Raw genomic sequence first — 17,377 nt, forward strand, 5'->3', positions numbered from 1 at the left:
CAAAAATAAACTCAAAATGCTATATCGTGATAAAAGTGGAAGGTTTGCTTTTAAAGTCAAATCTCCATCAAAACTGGCCCTAATCTGTTTCCGTACAGCTCATCAAAAGCCACAGATTGGACTGAAAGCTCCACCTCTTCCAAACTTCACTGTTGTTTTCCTTTTGAACAGATTAAGCTTTAGACAATATATCTTAATGTTCAATGTGTTCATGAGCTAAAAAAGAAGAAGAAATAATCTCTTTGTTATTAAACCCAACTTTGAAGTATAGTTTAAAGCATACATCAATACAAGGCATTTGGTAGACGGCCACGATCTGCTCTTTGTTGCCATGGTGAATTACCTCTTGTCAGCTTTTGTAGATTTGACTTTATTAGCCTTTGACTTTTATCACGTTATTGTATTTTGAGTTAATTTTCAAAATTTCGACTTTAATCTCATTTTTCGACATTAATCTAGACATTAAATTTAAATTTTATTCTTGAAAATTCCAACTTTAATCTCGGCATTTTGACTTCATTCTCGATATTTTGACATTCCTGATTGGCCCAAAAATTTGTAGTAAACAATTTGATTCAAAAGATATTTCTTCAATGAAGGAACTCAATTAGTACAGAGATTTAGAGAAACATGTTTATCTGTCATTGGTTTGCTGATATAAAATACAAAACGTTTATTTTTTGGCAATGGTTATCCGTACGGTTGCCATATCAATATATAGACATTCTATCCGTACGCAGTTCCCCTCGTTGGCCAGTTTAGATCACGTGACTAAGACTAAACCTAAACGTAACCCTAACCCTAAAAATTGTTGTGCTATAGGGTTATAACCTAACCTAACCCTCTAAGCCTAAAACCCTACGTACATGTACTTCGGTAAACGTACCAATAGCACTGGTGGTTGTCCGTACGGCAACCGTACGAAGTGACACTGTCTTATTTTTTTTGTTAGTAAATGTGAAAAAACAAAACAACAACAAAAAAAAAAAAACATTGAACAACATTAATCAAATATGAAGTTTTGGGATTATGTTAATTTCATTAATTATTTTCTCCATCAAAATTGGCCCTAATTCGCTTTGGTACATTACATTGTGAACTTGTTGCATGAAATGAAAGCAGGGCCCAATAGAGCATGTTGTGGGACTTTTAGTGGTCCTCCAACCGCACATTGAGGGACGATGCATCCACACGTTGCCACACGTTCGTTCTTTGTGTCGGCTACGCTGGAGGGGGGTAGGTAGGTTGGTGGGCGCAGACTGGGTGAAAGAAAAACTCCTCCAAGGGCGGGACTTGTAAGTTTTAGAAGGGATTTCCTTTTAAGCTGACAGACAGGTGACACATCCAATGAGCGATCAGTACTCTCCCACAGCGACCAATCAGCTGCTCGCTACAGAGTTGGACGCTTTAACAGGCAGTCGCGCATGTTGAGTTGTTGTGTTGTCACTTTGTGGACAACGAAGGAAGTGGAGGAGCGACCATGAGCCGTGCTCCACCAGCCATGACCCCAAGCTGTTAGAAAAGCTCCGATACACAGTTCCGGGTGTGCTCTTTGAGGGATACCGAACCTCGGAACCAGAACTAGCCTCGGAGAGGAGGAGGGGGAGAGGGGGGTATGTCGGCCCGAGGCGGAGGAGCTCTTCGGAGTTGCACCAGCAACCCCAGCCTGCAGCCTCTCAGAGCCACGGTGCCATTCCAGCTACACAGGGGCTCGGCCCTGCTCAGCAGAGAGGTCAAGACGGGTAAATACACACCAAGAGGAGAGGAGGGGGTGCTCTGTTCTGTAGACACCCCCTCCCCATGTGCTCCAGAGATGGACCAAGTTTCTAAACTTACACTTTATCGTCAATATCTGCTCATCATCTATCATAGATTAGACATCAATGGTGGAGCATGAGTTAGGATACTTCTTTACAAAAGTTTTACTTTCGTTCTTTGGAAAGCATCAAACTCTCTTTTGTCATTTTAACTAAAAAAAAATGTATTTGAAGACTCGCCTACTTAATATTTGTCTTTCTACCAATAAGCTGTCAGCTAAAGTCTATGTTAAACAATTTATTATCAAGATCATTTTTAGCTGACTGCTTTACAAAGTAAAAGTTGTTCACATAAAGTTTTACGATAAGCTTTTAAAATCGTTTTCTTTGTCATTTTCAGTTGATTTTGAACTATTTGTGACATAATGCACGATAATGACATTGTGACTTGAGCTACTTTTCTTTGTATATATAATTAAGTGGATTTTTTTTTTCCAGTTAACTTTAACAAACTGTCCAGAAACATCTTTAGGATGAAAATCAGCATCAACATTTCACATATAGTTCAACAAGAAGCTTTAGAATGACTGAAATCGACCACGAGCAGACATTTCTTTGTCATTTTACACTTTTTTTTTTTTTTTTTTAAATCGTGAATATTTTTAACCCAATTTATGGTAACAGGAATGTGCAGGAAGTTAAGTTCTCTACTGTGACTATTAATAATGAGTAAAAACAGACTTGGTGAACTGTTGGCTAAAGGTTCAACCAGCATCAGCACTGAACAAAAGTAGACTGAGGTGCTTCTGAATGGTGAAAACCTGCCATGTGCAGCCAAGCTGAGGAGATCAGGAGTTCTTTATGAGAGAAGAGGGCCATGCTTCACATCTGAGCAGCATGAGATTCTCCCACTCTCTCTCTAATACTTTAATTGTTCCAACAAATACATTTTCAGCGCAAAATATGGATATTAATTTGCAATTAAGGAATATTAGGATTGGCATTAGTAAGTTTGAAAAAGTATGTTTATGATTGATCTTGCTGTTCTTTGGTCATTTTTTTCTTATAGTTCGTTTTTTTTTTTTTTTTAACGTTATCACTACAAAAAAAATCAAAAGACTGATACATTTTCAAAACTTAGAAATGTTGAATACCAGCCAATGTAATTTATAAGAGATGTGGGTCATGCTTCCCGTCTTTGCTGCCTCAGGTAGAATGTAGATACTTATGGCTTACTTGTTTGTTAATGTAACGTATAATTGGTTATTTTTTGTCAGTTTTCAAATAGTTTGTGTGTTTGTGTTGCTGCAGTTTTCATCAGTGGCGCCGCCAGCCGGAATCCTGTACGCACTGTGCGTACAATTTTTTTTTAAAGGTGTAAGGAAAATAAATAAATAAATAAAGGGTTTAAAGAGGCTTTTATCTCAAAGTGCATACTGTTGTTAAGGTTCTAACAATGCCCGTGTCCACTGCCAGTGCTGAGCGTTCATTCGGGCATGCATACTGTGCGATTTTTGGCCCATTTGAGCCGAATTTTGACTTGTGGTGTCTTTTTGGGATTGGGCCAAGTCTCTGCTAAATCGCATGTTATGCATCGTGAAGTATACATGGGGTCACGCTTCCCGTGACCCCATGTATACTCCCGATCAGCTCCCGATCAGCAATCGTGAACAAATCAAACATGTTTGAAATCCTGGTCGCTCCTTGTAAGGGTATCGCACTGTTGAAGCAGTGCCACGGACCGGCTTGCCTCAAACTCTCACACTGCGCATGCACGAACATCGTAGGACCGCTGTAGAATTGACGGACCGTACTGCCCATGTCCAGCGCCGCCTTTTCTTTATTAAAGCTTTTTGCTGAGATTTGTGAGTGTCCCTTCACTTCCTGGTTCTTCTTCATCGTCTGTTTTAATGGCGACACTTCAGAGTTCTTCTTCTAATTTGTACGTTGCATTTTCGGAAACTAGACCCCAACGTGTCGTGTATGGACCTACAGTGTAAGCAGTCAGGTCAGTCCGTATAGTGTGAGAACATGATTCGTGAGCTGCGCACATTTGTGCCCTGATGAACAATTATCATGATATTCCTATCGATTCGGAGGGAGTTTGACGTAACAAGGAGGCGTAGACCATTTCAAACAGGTGGGAACATTATTAGTCTGTTGTTATTATTATTTTAAAGTGTGTTTTTGTGTGTTTCTGCCTGGTGTGCCGCCATAACGTTTTGCTGAGCTGTATTCATCTGTTTCTGTACGCTGCTGTAAAGCCTAACTGATCTTCATTTTCTCGTTGCGTAAAAATCTACTTTGAATTATGGAATTGATTACAATCGTTAATTGTTGATGGCCGTGCTGCTTAGGGACTGGCGGGCCGCACATCTGGTGGAGGCGGCGGGGGGATCTGTGCGTACTATGAAATGGAATCCTGGCGGCACCACTGGTTTGCATCACTGCATTTTAGCACAAGATAATAATCAAATATTTAGGAAGATGTTCAATGATAACAAAGCAAAGGAAATCCAGACTATTTATGAGTAATCACTCTCTTTTTCTGTTCTATTGACGTCATGCGTGGTGCAGGAAGAATGTTCTGTGAGAAAACAAAGTCAACTAAAAAGGCTGAAACATAACCCGCTTCTCATAATGTTATTTGGACACTGGGATTCCCTGTTTTGCCCTCTGACCTGCAGGATTTCGGCCGCGTGCTTGGTGCTAACGGCAGCAGCAGCAGCTTCTAAAGGCCTCTTTGTTTCACAGCGAGTTGCTTGTTGTTTGACTGTATCCATGAGACTCACATCTGCATGTTATTTGTGCGACCTGGCTGGACGACAGCATGCTGTGGGTGTTGTGGGGCTGGATTGGTGGGAAGCTGACTTGTGTTTGGAGGCTCGGCCCAAAGAGAGCAGAGGTTCTCAACTTTGACTTTGTCTGTGCAAAAAAAATGTATGTATTTTATATTCTTTATTGTTAAGGAGGAGACATTTATCGTCTGTCTATTTATTAAATACAGTATTTTGCAGTATTTACATACTGATACATTTCTGCTGAGGGATAATTAATTGCACCTTTTGTATAAACTATTTCAAGATCGTAGGTTAAAATTGCCATTCTAGAGTCCTCTTAAAGAGTGGCCGCTGCAGTGCAATTCCATGACTTTTTAGGGTTTTTTTAATTTTTTTTATTGAGTTTTGAAACATACAGATGTATGTTTGATTGGATTTCCAACAATATAACAGTAGCTAAAAGTAAAAAGACCACTTGGACATAATACAAACTAAGCCGTTCAGCGATTTAAAAAAAAATTACTAGACGAGGTATAGAGGTGAGGTGACTATAGCACAGTATACAGCCTAAGTAAAATGTATTAGATCAAAGATAAAAAAAAAATAGAAAACCCTGGTGTTTCCACAGACAAGAGTCATCCAGTAAATGGACATCCTTAACATATTTGAAAAAAATGCCCCATGTTTTATGAACTCTTTTGGTTGAACCATTGGTTATACGTCTTATCTTGACTTTTCAGCTTTTAAAGCCAAAAAGAGTTTAAAAAGTAGCTCATGAATGCATACAAAAACCTAAATTGCACAGCAAGTTAAATCTCATCTATTTGTGTCCCTAAAAGCAGACAGAAATGCAGCTCGCCCACCCAAACCCACCATTCGCCGGACGCTTTCCTTGGACGCCATTGTCGGACCCTATCTTCAAGGACATTGGCCCAAAGAGGCCGAGGGCACGGCAGTTATCTGTGTTAATGACAAGGCCACGCAGGTGAGTTGTCGTATGTCAGGATACTTTGGATTTGGTCATGTTTACTTTTTGAGCTTCAGTTGGTGTTATCACGTGATGATAGTCTGTGCTAGTCAGGCAACAGATGGTGCAGGGGCTCATTTCCCATAAATATGTTGCAGAAAAGCTCAACTTTGCCTCAGATTACTTTTACAAAGAGCAACATATCTGATGTAGGCTCTGCAGGTGTCTTGGTGGTTCCACTTTTAAGCAGTGGGTGGAAGAAAGGCAGACAGGTGGAAATAGTCGTTTTTTTTTTTTTTTTTTGTTCAGTTTTAAACTGCACCATTCTACCCTGGTTTCCACCCGCCCTCCTTTAACTGTATCTGCTCCTAACTGGTGCACCCCCCCACCCCCCCAAGTAACATCACCAAGCTCCACGGCTTGGTCCTCGCTCCTGACACAGTTTAAACCCGAGCGAACCCCCTTCGCTTCCATTGTGAAGAGCAGACCCCTCCTGACCTCATTGTACAGACACCCCATCCCCCAGCACTCCTCAGCCACGCTCGCACATGCACACCAGCACCTTCTTCTGCATTATGTCACGTCTCAGAACTCATTGTTAGGGCTCTACTTGTCACACTTGCATTTTTTTCCCCAATCCTGTAGCTTTTAAACGTGAGGCTGCTAGAGGTGGTTATTAGTCATTGGGGGTTCCAATATCAGGGACATATAATGGGGTTTAAGTTGGTTTAGGATTCTTCTTTTTCTCTTCTTGCCTTGGAAAAGGGTAACATCTATGTCTTATAAATATTTCTTTAAGCCTTACTAGACATTTGGGTCATATATTGAACAAAACTATTTTCCTTACAGGATTGATTAAGTTTATTCTGATCAAATTTCAGACCATATACCATGTACAAAAGAATATTTACAGTTGATGGCAGGGTTGTCCCGATACAACTTTGCAATATCGGTATCATATCGGAAATGGAAGCCTTGCGTATCGGCCAATCCCGATATTGATCCAACATTAGCATGAATCATACATACTTTTATTACATTTGAAAAAAAAAATCTTTAATAAAAAAAAAAAATTATTTTGTAGTGTGGCATGTTTCAAAAGGCTTGATCAAGTGATGTTACTCACAGAACAGTAGTCAGTAACAGTAGGTATGAGAAAAACTGACCCATTTATTGTTAAACAATTGGTTACATCAATTTCAACCTTCAACATAATATTTACAGTATTCTACAATTGAATAAAATTAATACAAAATTAATTGGGAAAAAAGTTGTAGTGGCCCGTGATTAATGTTTTTTTATTTCAATAATAGTTTCCCGATAATATTTGGCATTGAGTTTCATCTCCACAGCACAACCTTTCCTAACCCGAGACTTCTTCTAGTTACAAGACTATTTACGTGAAGTCTAAAAATGAGCAAGATTTTGACTGTCTGATCCACACTACCAGGATATACAGCAAAGATATCAGGATGTCATTTGTTTTAGACAAGTGTAGCTGAATGGTTTCTGAGAGAGGCAAGAGGATCAGGACTGGGGGAGTTGACCTACCAGAAAAGAACAATGGAGATATTCAGGACAGCTACAAGTACCTCAGGATCCCACAAGCTACCAACCAAGTACTTAAAGAGAGTAACGCAAGGCCGGAGAAATTAGCTGAACAGTCAGACCAAAGTCCAAGCAATCAACATGTACACACTGCTGGTTATCAGATACCCAGCTAGGATCATAAACTGGCCAAAGGAGGACATTGAAGACACGCATATCAAGCATCTTTGATTCTCTCTGAACAAGTTGAAAACCTGGGTGTTATTTTAGACTCTGAGCTCACAATGAAAATTAAAAACACGGAGATGCTAATGCATGCTTTTATCACTAGTCAAATTGACTACTGTAATGCCCTGCTTTCTGGTCTTCCCAAAAAGAGTATTTCAAGTTTACAATTATTACACAATTCAGCAGCACGTGTCCTGACAAAGACCAAGAGGCTGGAACACATTACACCCATTTTAAAATCACTGCATTGGCTCCCTGTGTGTTTTAGGATTGATTTTTAAGGTTCTCTTACTGGTTTTTAAGTGTCTTAATGGTCTTGGTCCTTCTTTCCTTTCTGAACTACTCTATGAACCTTCCCGGGCCCTGAGGTCCTCCGGCGCTGGCCTTTTAATAATCCCAAAAGTCAGGACACACTGTGGAACAGTCTGTCGAAGCAGAGAACGGTCATGTTTTTAAGAAAAGACTCAAGACCCACCTTTTCAAATGAGCTTTTAACTAATTATTTATTCATTTTAGGATCGTTATCTTTCATGTTTTTATTACTCTGTCTCAGCGCCCTGTGGCCACGGTCTGTGTCCTGCTCCTGGTGCAGACGGCTTCTTGTGATGTCTCCTTAGCTAGATAGTCTGTACACAGCCATGTGCCATTGTCCTTATTTTAACTTGTGTGTCTGTGTGTGGTGGATGGGGTATTTCACGGGGCGGGTGTATTTTTAACTATGTAAAAGCACTTTGAGCTACATTTTCTACATGTGAAAAGGGCTTTTTATATATAAAGATTGATTGACGAGAAGAAAGCTACTCACCGTACATTTAGGGTTCCACTCCTAAGTTTAGCACCCTGAGGTCATACACTAAGCGGAAAGAGGGAGGTCGAGGCCAAGTGAGCAAAAGAGTCACTATCCAGGATATAACATCCCAATGCCAGGAGGGCATCAAGAACATGCCTCAGCCAAACAATAATAAAGGGCAACGTTGTTGAGGACCAAGCAGCATAGAGTGGAAAAGCCTCTGTGGAGCATAGAAGAAGTGGCTGATACCAAGAAGAAAGGCTGGACTAACAGACCGACATGCTATTAAAGGTGTTTGAAAACAACAGGGCTAAGATCCAGTGGGACTTCATCTTCCAGACTGACAAACAGCTGCTTGCTAACCAACCGGACATGATGGTGGTTGACAAACACCAGCAGATGGCAGTGGTCATAGATGTGGTGATAGCAGCTAACTGCAACATCAGGAAAAAGGAACAGAAGAAAGTGTAAAAGTACCAAGGCCTTAAAGAACAACTTGAGCAGATGTGGATGGTCAAAGCCCATCTGGTCCCTGTGGTAGCAGGATACTCTGGGCAGTGACCCCCAAACTGGGAGAGTGGCTCCATCAGATTCCAGCAACAACATCTGAACACTCAGTCCAGAAGTGTGCAATGCTAGGATCACTTTAAACTCCCAGGCCTCTGGTGGAGGACTTGAGCCAGAAGACGTAAAATGCCCCAAGAACGGGTGGTATGTTTGTCCTTATATATGGGAGGGAGTAGCCTGAATAGGCCATTATAATGTTGACAAATGTACGTGAGCATGTCTTTATGCAAATTAGATAAAAAATAAAAGATAAAATACCCTCCAAAAATAATTATAATAATTGCCTTGAGATAACTTATTCTGGGTCTTAAGTCAGAGGGGATTTTAAATTGGAAAAATTTACCTAATTTGAGATCAAGCAGATTTTTGCCTCTAAATGTAATATTTGATTAAAGTCCACTTTAGGAAAGACATCAACTTCACTCCACAGATTATCAGGTATACAATTGTTAAATAATTTAATGATAGAAAATAGGGCATCATGAATATCTTTACCAGTTACCATAAAATCCTAACCGGTGGTTGTGTAGTTTAATCTGGAACAAGTGGTGAAGTGATTTACTGACACTGCCATCTGTGCACCCTCTTGAACAGAAAGCTTGTCTTTTTCTACCTCAGCTCCAACCAAGACACTTCTTTGATCATTCCAATTTGCATTTAGATGAACATTAGTCTATTGCATGCAATACTTATGAAATAACAAATTAACTGTGATGAACTCCTAACTTTTGACAGATAAATATTCCTGTAGCAGGTGATAATTAGGAGGATATTAATGAGTTCCCTGAGTAGGAAACTGTAGCCATGCAGACTGAATGTTCTGCTACATTGAGTCTTTTTATAGTCTATGTCCCATGATGCCCTGGTCATGTTTTGGGTAGGGTGGGGTTGGTAGATTTGGGTTGTACATGGGGGGTTGGGAGTTGTAACTCTACACCAATGTCACTGTATGAGTGACTCAAGCTGCATTCTGACTGATTTAGTCGGGCGGTTGACGACATATAAGTCAGTGCACAACATTAAGACTGTAAAGTTACTCTAACGCTGTGTAGCAGATGCTTGTAGAGAAGGGTTTTTGGTTTTGTGAGCCGGACAGTCATCATACAATCAGGCTGAGGAGTTGGGGTTGTAGAAGCAGCATGAATTGGTGGATCGTGTCAAGAAGCTGGTGACTGCGAGCCTAGCGCTTGCCTTATCCTGGATTTGGGTTTCAACGAGGGATGATGGATAGTCAGTCATCCATTCATAACCAGCAGTCTGCAGTGTTCAACCAGACCCCTACTGATAGAAGATCCAGAGTCAATGTGAAGAAACCGGTATGTCAAGGATAAGATAAATGAAATGTGTGTTTTTTTTTTTTAGGAATTTCTATTGTACAAGGCTTTGGTTTAGATGAGCGGATGTGGGGTTGTGGTTTTGGTAGCTATACAGTATCTTCCTCTGCACAGCTGTTGTGAGGCAGGTGTGTGAAAACAGCTGTGGTTCTCTGCCTCTACAAAAGTTATGGTTACTGGCTAAAGCATGCAGGGCTTCGTGGAAAATGTAAATTGCCTCCATAAGTTCGTCCCAGTTGACAGCCAGAATTATTGCCAAATGGCTAATTTTCCACCACGGCCTTCCAACAATCTCACAGGGAAACAGTGGACTCTTTATTCACTGCACAGGGTGTGTGTTTTTTCTTTCTTCTTCTTCCTACAGACTCCAAGCTCATGGGCAGAGGAGACCCGGGGAAGGAGAAGCGTTGGTGGACACAAGCGCTCGGCATCCTGTGGCAGCGCTGAGCATCTAAGAGAGGCAAGTACTATAAACTCTCAGTAGCAGCTCATTAATCACTTCTTTAACTTCTCATTCTCACGGCAAAGACTCTCCTGCCTCCCACTGATGGCATGAAACGTTAACCTCCCTAGGGTAACAGAGGCACTCACCTCCTCCTATTCTGTGTGACCCCTTGAATCATTTTTCTCTTCACTCTGCCCTCAGGTGGCCAAGCTACGGCACCAGTTGCAGAAGCGGTCTCGTCACGCCCCTCCCTTAGTGGGACGTGAGCAGCCCCACTACCCCCTGCCAGCCGGTCATGCAGCCGGCATTACTCAGGTAACACAACCGCACCATTTGATGGGAGCTTAAAACTTATATAAAAGGATGACATAAGGCTGCTCGATTATAGAAAAAATAATAATCGTGATTATTTTAGTTATGGTGGAAATCACGATTATTTGTCAATGAAAAAGTTATAAAGTTTAAACATAAATCAAATTATTTGAACACTAAAATCAAGTATCTTAACTTTTGCACAAAACACTTATTGTATGTAATGTGCCTTTGCTCTAGGTCTTCATTATCAAACCCAAAGTGTTCCCATATAAGATCATTTGACTTGTCCTGCTTGTTTACCAAGTGTTCTTGCTGCATTTCTCCTGCCATGTTTGAAGACCGCTAGCAACAACTTTCCTCATGTTAGCCATGCTAGGCTAGCTTTAGCTTTGAGAGGGGCAGGGCAGAGGAGCAAGCATGCGCGTGCTTTTTTATTTATTTTTTGATTATAATTTTTTTCTCGATTATGTTTTTGTAATCGTTGAGTGTGATAATCGATATCGTAATCAAATTTTGATTCATTGCACAGCCTTAGGATGACATGGCAACCAGCACTGTTCTGTCAGAATAAAACCAAGGAACCAGGATCTATTTTTTTTTTCTTTGTGTTTTTCTTTATTTCAAAATTGGTGGTCACACTGACACATACAGCTGTTGTTATCCATTTGCAGGGCAGAGCGATAACTTTACTTTGATTTCTCTGTAGTATGAATGATGTTGAGTGGTGGCCTAATGGTTAAGGACGCTTGCCTTGTAATCAGAGGGGTATTAGAACGCTTATGAGGTTTATTTTATTTTTGTTTCTTTACGTAAAAGCGATATGCAACCCATCCATATGTTGGGAGGGTCAAATTGGCACCATTTGCCAATATTGTTCCATTAACATCTTTCAATAATTATTTGGACCATTCAAAACTATTCAAAATATGGGGTTTTTGTTGATTGAAAGCTGGATACAGATGGCTAACGCTCAGAGATCAGACTTTTCTCTTGTTCTTGTATTTCAAAGGAAAGGTGTGGTTTTCCTGTGTCTCTTTCAGGAATCACCTGTGTTCTAATTCTATTGTTGTTGTTTATATCGCTTTAGACAATGCCTTTGATGCCGCTAAACAGACTGGCCCCCAGGCTACGACGAAGCGTTGAAGGACTCAACATGGAGTTGGAAGAAGTGTTTGTATCTGAGAAACCGGAGGATCAGCATGAGGTGAGGAGACACTGGGAGATTATTCAAGAACTAATAAGCAATAAGGGAGGGTAACATTTAAAAACTGGCCTTGTCTCTTGAATGTTCCAGATTCGGGATATCCCAGATGGCCACAGGGCTCCAGTGCCAGTCCAGCGTTGCAGTAGTGGCTCCCAGAGTGAGCCCTCCCCAGGGCCTTTGGACCCTTCCCTCCTCTCTCCATCACAGTCTCCATGTCTTATTGACCCATCTCTGCTGACACGGTCAAGCTCCTCAAGTCCACTGAATCCACTTCTTCTTTCTCCGTGCCAATCGCCCTCCTCAATGGGTACGGCGCTTCAACAGCCCCTGACTTTTTGTGGTGTACTGTTAGGTACAGGCAGTGTGTGTGTTCTGTTATTGGTAGAAAGACTGAAGATGTTTCTGTTTTTGTGGGCAGAGCCGTTGGACTGTGGGAGTTTGTTGTCTTCACCATTGTCAGGGCTTCCTTCATTTGCTCTGGAGCCTCTTCTGCTGCCGCCCTGCTCGTCCTCCCCTCGACCCAACAAAACCTACTCCTTCCAGCGTGAGCCGCCAGAAGGCTGTGAGCGAGTCCGGTTGTGCGACGAGGCAATGTGAGTATAGTATACCCAAACTTTGTGCAAGGGTCCATTGAGCAGGACTATTGCAACAACACAGTTTCAGTCTAGAAAAACTAACCAGTGTCACAGCGGTCTAACCCCAGGTCAATGTCCCTATTAGTAAGTGAACAAAAAATCAACCTGGGTGATTTCAGCTTTACAATTAATTTGCTGTCAAAGGTTTAGATAAATAAAGTTCCTCTGTAAAGGATATTGTGCATTTAAGTAGTATTCTGGAAGCAGAATATTCCTAACTTTTTTGTGATTAATGTTGTTAGCAAATAGGTTAAGATTTAATTTATTCAAACAACTGTTTTTCTGGAAATTGACTTTAATCATCTGCCAGTCTTCTTTAGAGGCGTTTGCTGATCGCTTTAATGTTTCCTTGACTTATCAATCAGAAGTCAAGGAAACGTCAAAGACATCACAGTTGTCTGAATAAATGAAACCTTAACACATTATTAGAAAAAAGGACAAAAAAAACTTTTTGGAATGTTTTTATATGCTAGCATACCAGAATGAGCAAGTAAGAAATCTCTCTCTGCTCTACTCCTCTATTAAATCAGTCGCGGCATGGACACCTGTGCATGAATTATGTGCACACCTGTGTAGATAATATAATAATGAAATGTTTTGAACATCAGTATTTAAAGAACATAGGTGAACATAACAGCATATGTTAGTTTCTTAATGTACAAGTGTAGCATTGTAGCTAGTAATCAAGCTAACAACATAGCAGCATATGCTATGTCTGTATGTGTATCAGTTAGCCCCTGGTTTTAATGCTGCAATATGTAGAATTGTGAGGCGCTCCACGCTCCCCCTTCCCCTCCTTAAAAACTCACCGGTCTTCTTGGGAACGCTTGCGTGCACGAGCACAATTGTGGAAGTCTTTGCGACTGTTTTCTCCATAGCAACTACTAAAATGTAGGGACTTTATCTTGTGTTATTGGAGAGTCTTCTGATGTTTTAGAGAAAGCACATATCACTCACTGCTGTGATGACAGTAAGAAGCTCAGAGCCACAGCCTCTTCTCTTACACAAGCAGCCGCTCCTCTTACACTCCTGATCCCAGCTGGTCAGAGCAGACACTCCACACTGCACATGAAATAGGGCTGTTCTCTTTCTCCATCTTATATAATGTCTGTCTTAGTTTTACAAGCTATTTATTCTGTCTGTTATCACTATCTCTCTCTGACTCTTATCTTATTATCTGCTGCACTGTATATATATATATATATATATTTATATTTATCCTTTATTCTCTATCTATCCTTTATTTATCCCTCATCCTTTATATTTATCATTATTATTATTATTATTATTATTGTTGTTGCTGGGTTGTTCTTTGTTTTTTTTCTTTATTTTTTTTTGTTGTTAAACCAACAAAATTAAACGAGGAAGACGTTTTCCTTTTCAATTTAGACACATTTCAAACAAAGACAAATATATAATATATTTGTATGCATAACAAAATAAATCATATTTCTTTCAGATGAGGAGGACCTGTTCTCATGGCACGATTGAAGAGATTTTTGGTTTAATATGTTTTAGGCAAGAATCTAATTTATTTTAATAGTTTTAAGCTAAAATAAAATTGAGAAACACATTTCATAGCCACAAACTATATATGTGATAATTTTGCATCACTTTTTATTGTGCTTTCAATACCTCATTGAGTCATAGCCTTTTTGAAAAAAACTATTTTTGATTTTTAAATTATTCTCAATTGTGACATGGAATGCTCTTCCAGCACAAATTATTCAAGAAAATAACAAATTTAGATGAAAAAAAAATGACTGAAAGAAAATGTATTAACGTAACAGCTCAAGATGCCTCCTGATGTATAATTAAAGCTACTGAATACAATTAATTAGGATAAGTTTGATTAGTTTTATGTGATCTATAAATGTCTATTGATAAATAACTGTAAATGTATATTAATATATTGTAAATATATCTTGCTATCTAACCAATCATCTGATGTTAAAAGCCACATGTTGGAGGAATTGTTAATTGGAACTATGTCCAACCGTATGAATGTTTTTGTTTTGTGCATTGTTGGTGTTGCGTTGTATGTAATTGTATGCTGCACTAATAAGATAATTGTTTTGGGTGTGGACTCCAGGAAGAAGCAATGGCTCTAGCCAAAGCTAATGGAGATCCAAATAATAATAATAAAAAAAAAAAACAAGTTAGTTAACGAGTATACAGTGTTCCTGCGGATCCTTAAAAAGTTTTAAAAAGCATTAAATTAATCAATCTAAAAATGAGGCCTCAATTGTCGTTAAAATGTCTTGAATCAATGTTTCAAAAGTCTTGAATTTGTACTGCAATTAGTCTCACATTTTAAAATAAATGGTAACATTAATTTTTTTAAATGTAAATTTAACAAAAATTGCTTGTCAAATTTTTCTCAATGGCTTTTCTTAATGGTTTTGTCTGTTTTTGCTGTTGTTTTATAGATTTCTGGCTATTTTTGTAGTCGTATTGTGTTTTATGAGGGATTTTGATTATTTTACTATCATTTTGTGTATTTTTGTGCGTTTACTTTGGGGGTCACCAGTTGCACTATGGTCTGCACTAGAAAAAAAAATAAAAACAACCCTATATAATTGATGTGGTGTTTTCCCCCCTTCCTATTCTGTTTACTGTGAAGTTGGTCTTAAATTGAATTTCAAATGGCAATAAAAAGTTTTGAATTGAATTTGAGTGAAGCTGTAGGAACCCTGGTTTAACTACAAGCTGGAGTGCCATTAAACTGTTTTTGAAACTAAATTGGATACATGTGGTAAAAATATCTGTACATTTGTGACTCTTCAGGTCTTCTTGTCCTGAAGAACCTGTCCTCCAGCCATCATGCCCTGACCCCAATAAAGTCAACTTCACCCCCCATGGAGGATCAGCATTCTGCCCTGTCAGTCTCCTGAAACCTCTGCTGCCCTCCATGGACCTTCTCTTCCGCGGCCTCTCCGTGTCTCCCGTCACCGGCTGCTCTGGTCAGGCATCTCCCACTCGACATCTGGGAATGCAGTGAGGCAGAAATCCCACCTGGTTTTTTCAGCGGAGGAAACTCTTAATGAGCAGAAAGGACTGCAGGATGTGCTCGACTGGTTCCTGTGCCACACTGGGATCAAAGTAAAGACTTTATAACTGTGTGGTTCAGACTGTTGAATAACTGCAATACTCTCCAATTACATTTCTTCAGCTTGGACTTCTCTCATCAGCACTTACACCTTGGCAATGTGCTCCAAAAACAGGAATGTGTGGGAATGAGCTTTTCTTTTTCTGATGTATTGAAAAAGATTTTCCAATCCTGAAAAAGTGTTTTGTATTGACACTTCAAACACCTTTGTTTTTCTGGGAAATTATTTGTTTCATAACTGTAGATTATTGGTTTATTTTTTTTGTCAATATCTGTTTGAATTCTGCCAAAATTCTTTGCTTTTTTTATGTGTTAGCTAACTGACAGATGTCGATTTAAATAGAAATCAAGGGTGTTCATTTGAAGGTCGTTCTAATATCTCATCTAAAATTTAATGCCAACTTGATTTGGATACAATAATAATATTACCAAAAATTCATTTCATTATCCACCAAAAAAAGAAAAGATAGAAGTGAAAAATCAGGCACTTAAAACACATGTTTACTCTTTGCTTTTCCTTCATATTCTATAAGAGCTTTCCCTCATATTCTATAAGTTACCTTTTATTAGACTAAATAAAAAGCAACAAAATGTTTTTTTGGGTTTTTTTTTTTTTTTGGTTTTTTGAAAAATATAGATTTAGTTAAAATGTATAACTTTTGGCTTATAGTTTTACAGAGGCCTGATTTTTTTTTTTTTTTTTTTTTTACACAGTATGTTTCAAGGAAGATTTATATTTTTGTTAATGTAATAAAGTTTGTAATGCTATTCATCATGAACATTCATCAATATGCATATGCTCTATCATTCAGTTAGCTTTACTTCCCACTTAACCAAACACTTTTATTAGTTGATTGACCTAAATCTGCTCAGTGGTGCCCAACTACAATTTGTAAAGGGCGTGAGAAATCTCTAGGGTTTGGGTCTTCTGTTATCCAAAAAGTAGAATACTTCAAACCACTGTGAATTGTACAAATCTGACAAAATACAAGCAAACTACATATATATATATATATATATCCCACATTCTGGTAGACATAATAGACTACACGACTGGTTTGGACCTCCTTACTAAAAGACTAGGATTGAGTGTGTATAGGTTGGTGTTTCTGCAGTCATTAGAATTTGCTGAAATATGTCGAAGTAAGATAAGTTAGGTAATTTAAAAAAATAAAACAAAAATGTATTGATGAATTGTGACTTACCATATACTCTATCCATTCAGTGCCATTTGATAAGGAGTTTTCACCGTTTCTGTAGTATTTTTCATTATTTTATTATAGAGCAAGAGTGAGCCAAAATAGGCACTTTAAGTAGCCATTTCTACATTTTCACAAGATTACACACCCTTCATTGTTGTTTAAGGATTTTTTTTTTTAAAAAAGCATTTAGTTTTGAGTGGCCGCTGTATTCCAAAAAAAGAGGAATAAACATGTTTCGCACCCAGGAACTTCTTTAAGTCTTTGTTTTTTATTTTCTTTTGTTTTTATGTTAGTCTCTGACAAGTGGATTTGAGGGTATTAAATCAAAGTCCCGCCTCTTTTACTGATTTCTACACAGCTATTGGCTCCTCTTGTCTTACACGGACCAATGAATGTGATCCACATCCCAAGACTACAAAAAATGCGCGACATCTTAAAGTAAGGACCTCTGTTGCTGTTATTAGCTGTCTCTACATATGCCTTACGGGATTATAGG

General features: G+C 39.1%; 1 protein-coding gene across 3 annotated transcripts; it reads left to right on the forward strand.

Moving 5' to 3' along the window:
- The first annotated feature begins 1,400 nt into the window (after positions 1 to 1,400).
- On the forward strand, positions 1,401 to 16,245 carry fam117aa (family with sequence similarity 117 member Aa). Of its 3 annotated transcripts, none has more exons than XM_028456280.1 (8): positions 1,401 to 1,742; positions 5,380 to 5,522; positions 10,336 to 10,431; positions 10,618 to 10,731; positions 11,819 to 11,935; positions 12,026 to 12,242; positions 12,354 to 12,528; positions 15,358 to 16,245. In XM_028456280.1, the coding sequence occupies exons 1-8, from the start codon at positions 1,616 to 1,618 to the stop codon at positions 15,569 to 15,571; spliced, it is 1,203 nt and encodes a 400-aa protein (XP_028312081.1). In that variant the 5' UTR covers positions 1,401 to 1,615; the 3' UTR covers positions 15,572 to 16,245. The 3 variants fall into 3 exon arrangements, with proteins under 3 accessions (XP_028312081.1, XP_028312080.1, XP_028312082.1); XM_028456279.1 differs by having other exon boundaries at positions 1,402 to 1,742; positions 5,377 to 5,522; positions 15,358 to 16,244; XM_028456281.1 differs by lacking the exons at positions 1,401 to 1,742; positions 5,380 to 5,522 and adding an exon at positions 9,592 to 9,953 and having other exon boundaries at positions 15,358 to 16,244.
- Positions 16,246 to 17,377: the final 1,132 nt, after the last annotated feature.

This window comes from Gouania willdenowi, chromosome 8 (genome assembly GCF_900634775.1).
Source record: "Gouania willdenowi chromosome 8, fGouWil2.1, whole genome shotgun sequence".
Classification (NCBI taxonomy): Eukaryota; Metazoa; Chordata; class Actinopteri; order Blenniiformes; family Gobiesocidae; genus Gouania; species Gouania willdenowi.

Bases quoted from the DNA above. Each gene is read 5' to 3' on its own strand.
- fam117aa (XM_028456279.1), top strand. From the start codon at position 1,616: ATGTCGGCCCGAGGCGGAGGAGCTCTTCGGAGTTGCACCAGCAACCCC. The intron at 1,743-5,376 runs GTAAATACACAC...TGTCCCTAAAAG, and splicing joins CAGCAGAGAGGTCAAGACGG to CAGACAGAAATGCAGCTCGC. The intron at 11,936-12,025 runs GTGAGGAGACAC...TGAATGTTCCAG, and splicing joins AACCGGAGGATCAGCATGAG to ATTCGGGATATCCCAGATGG.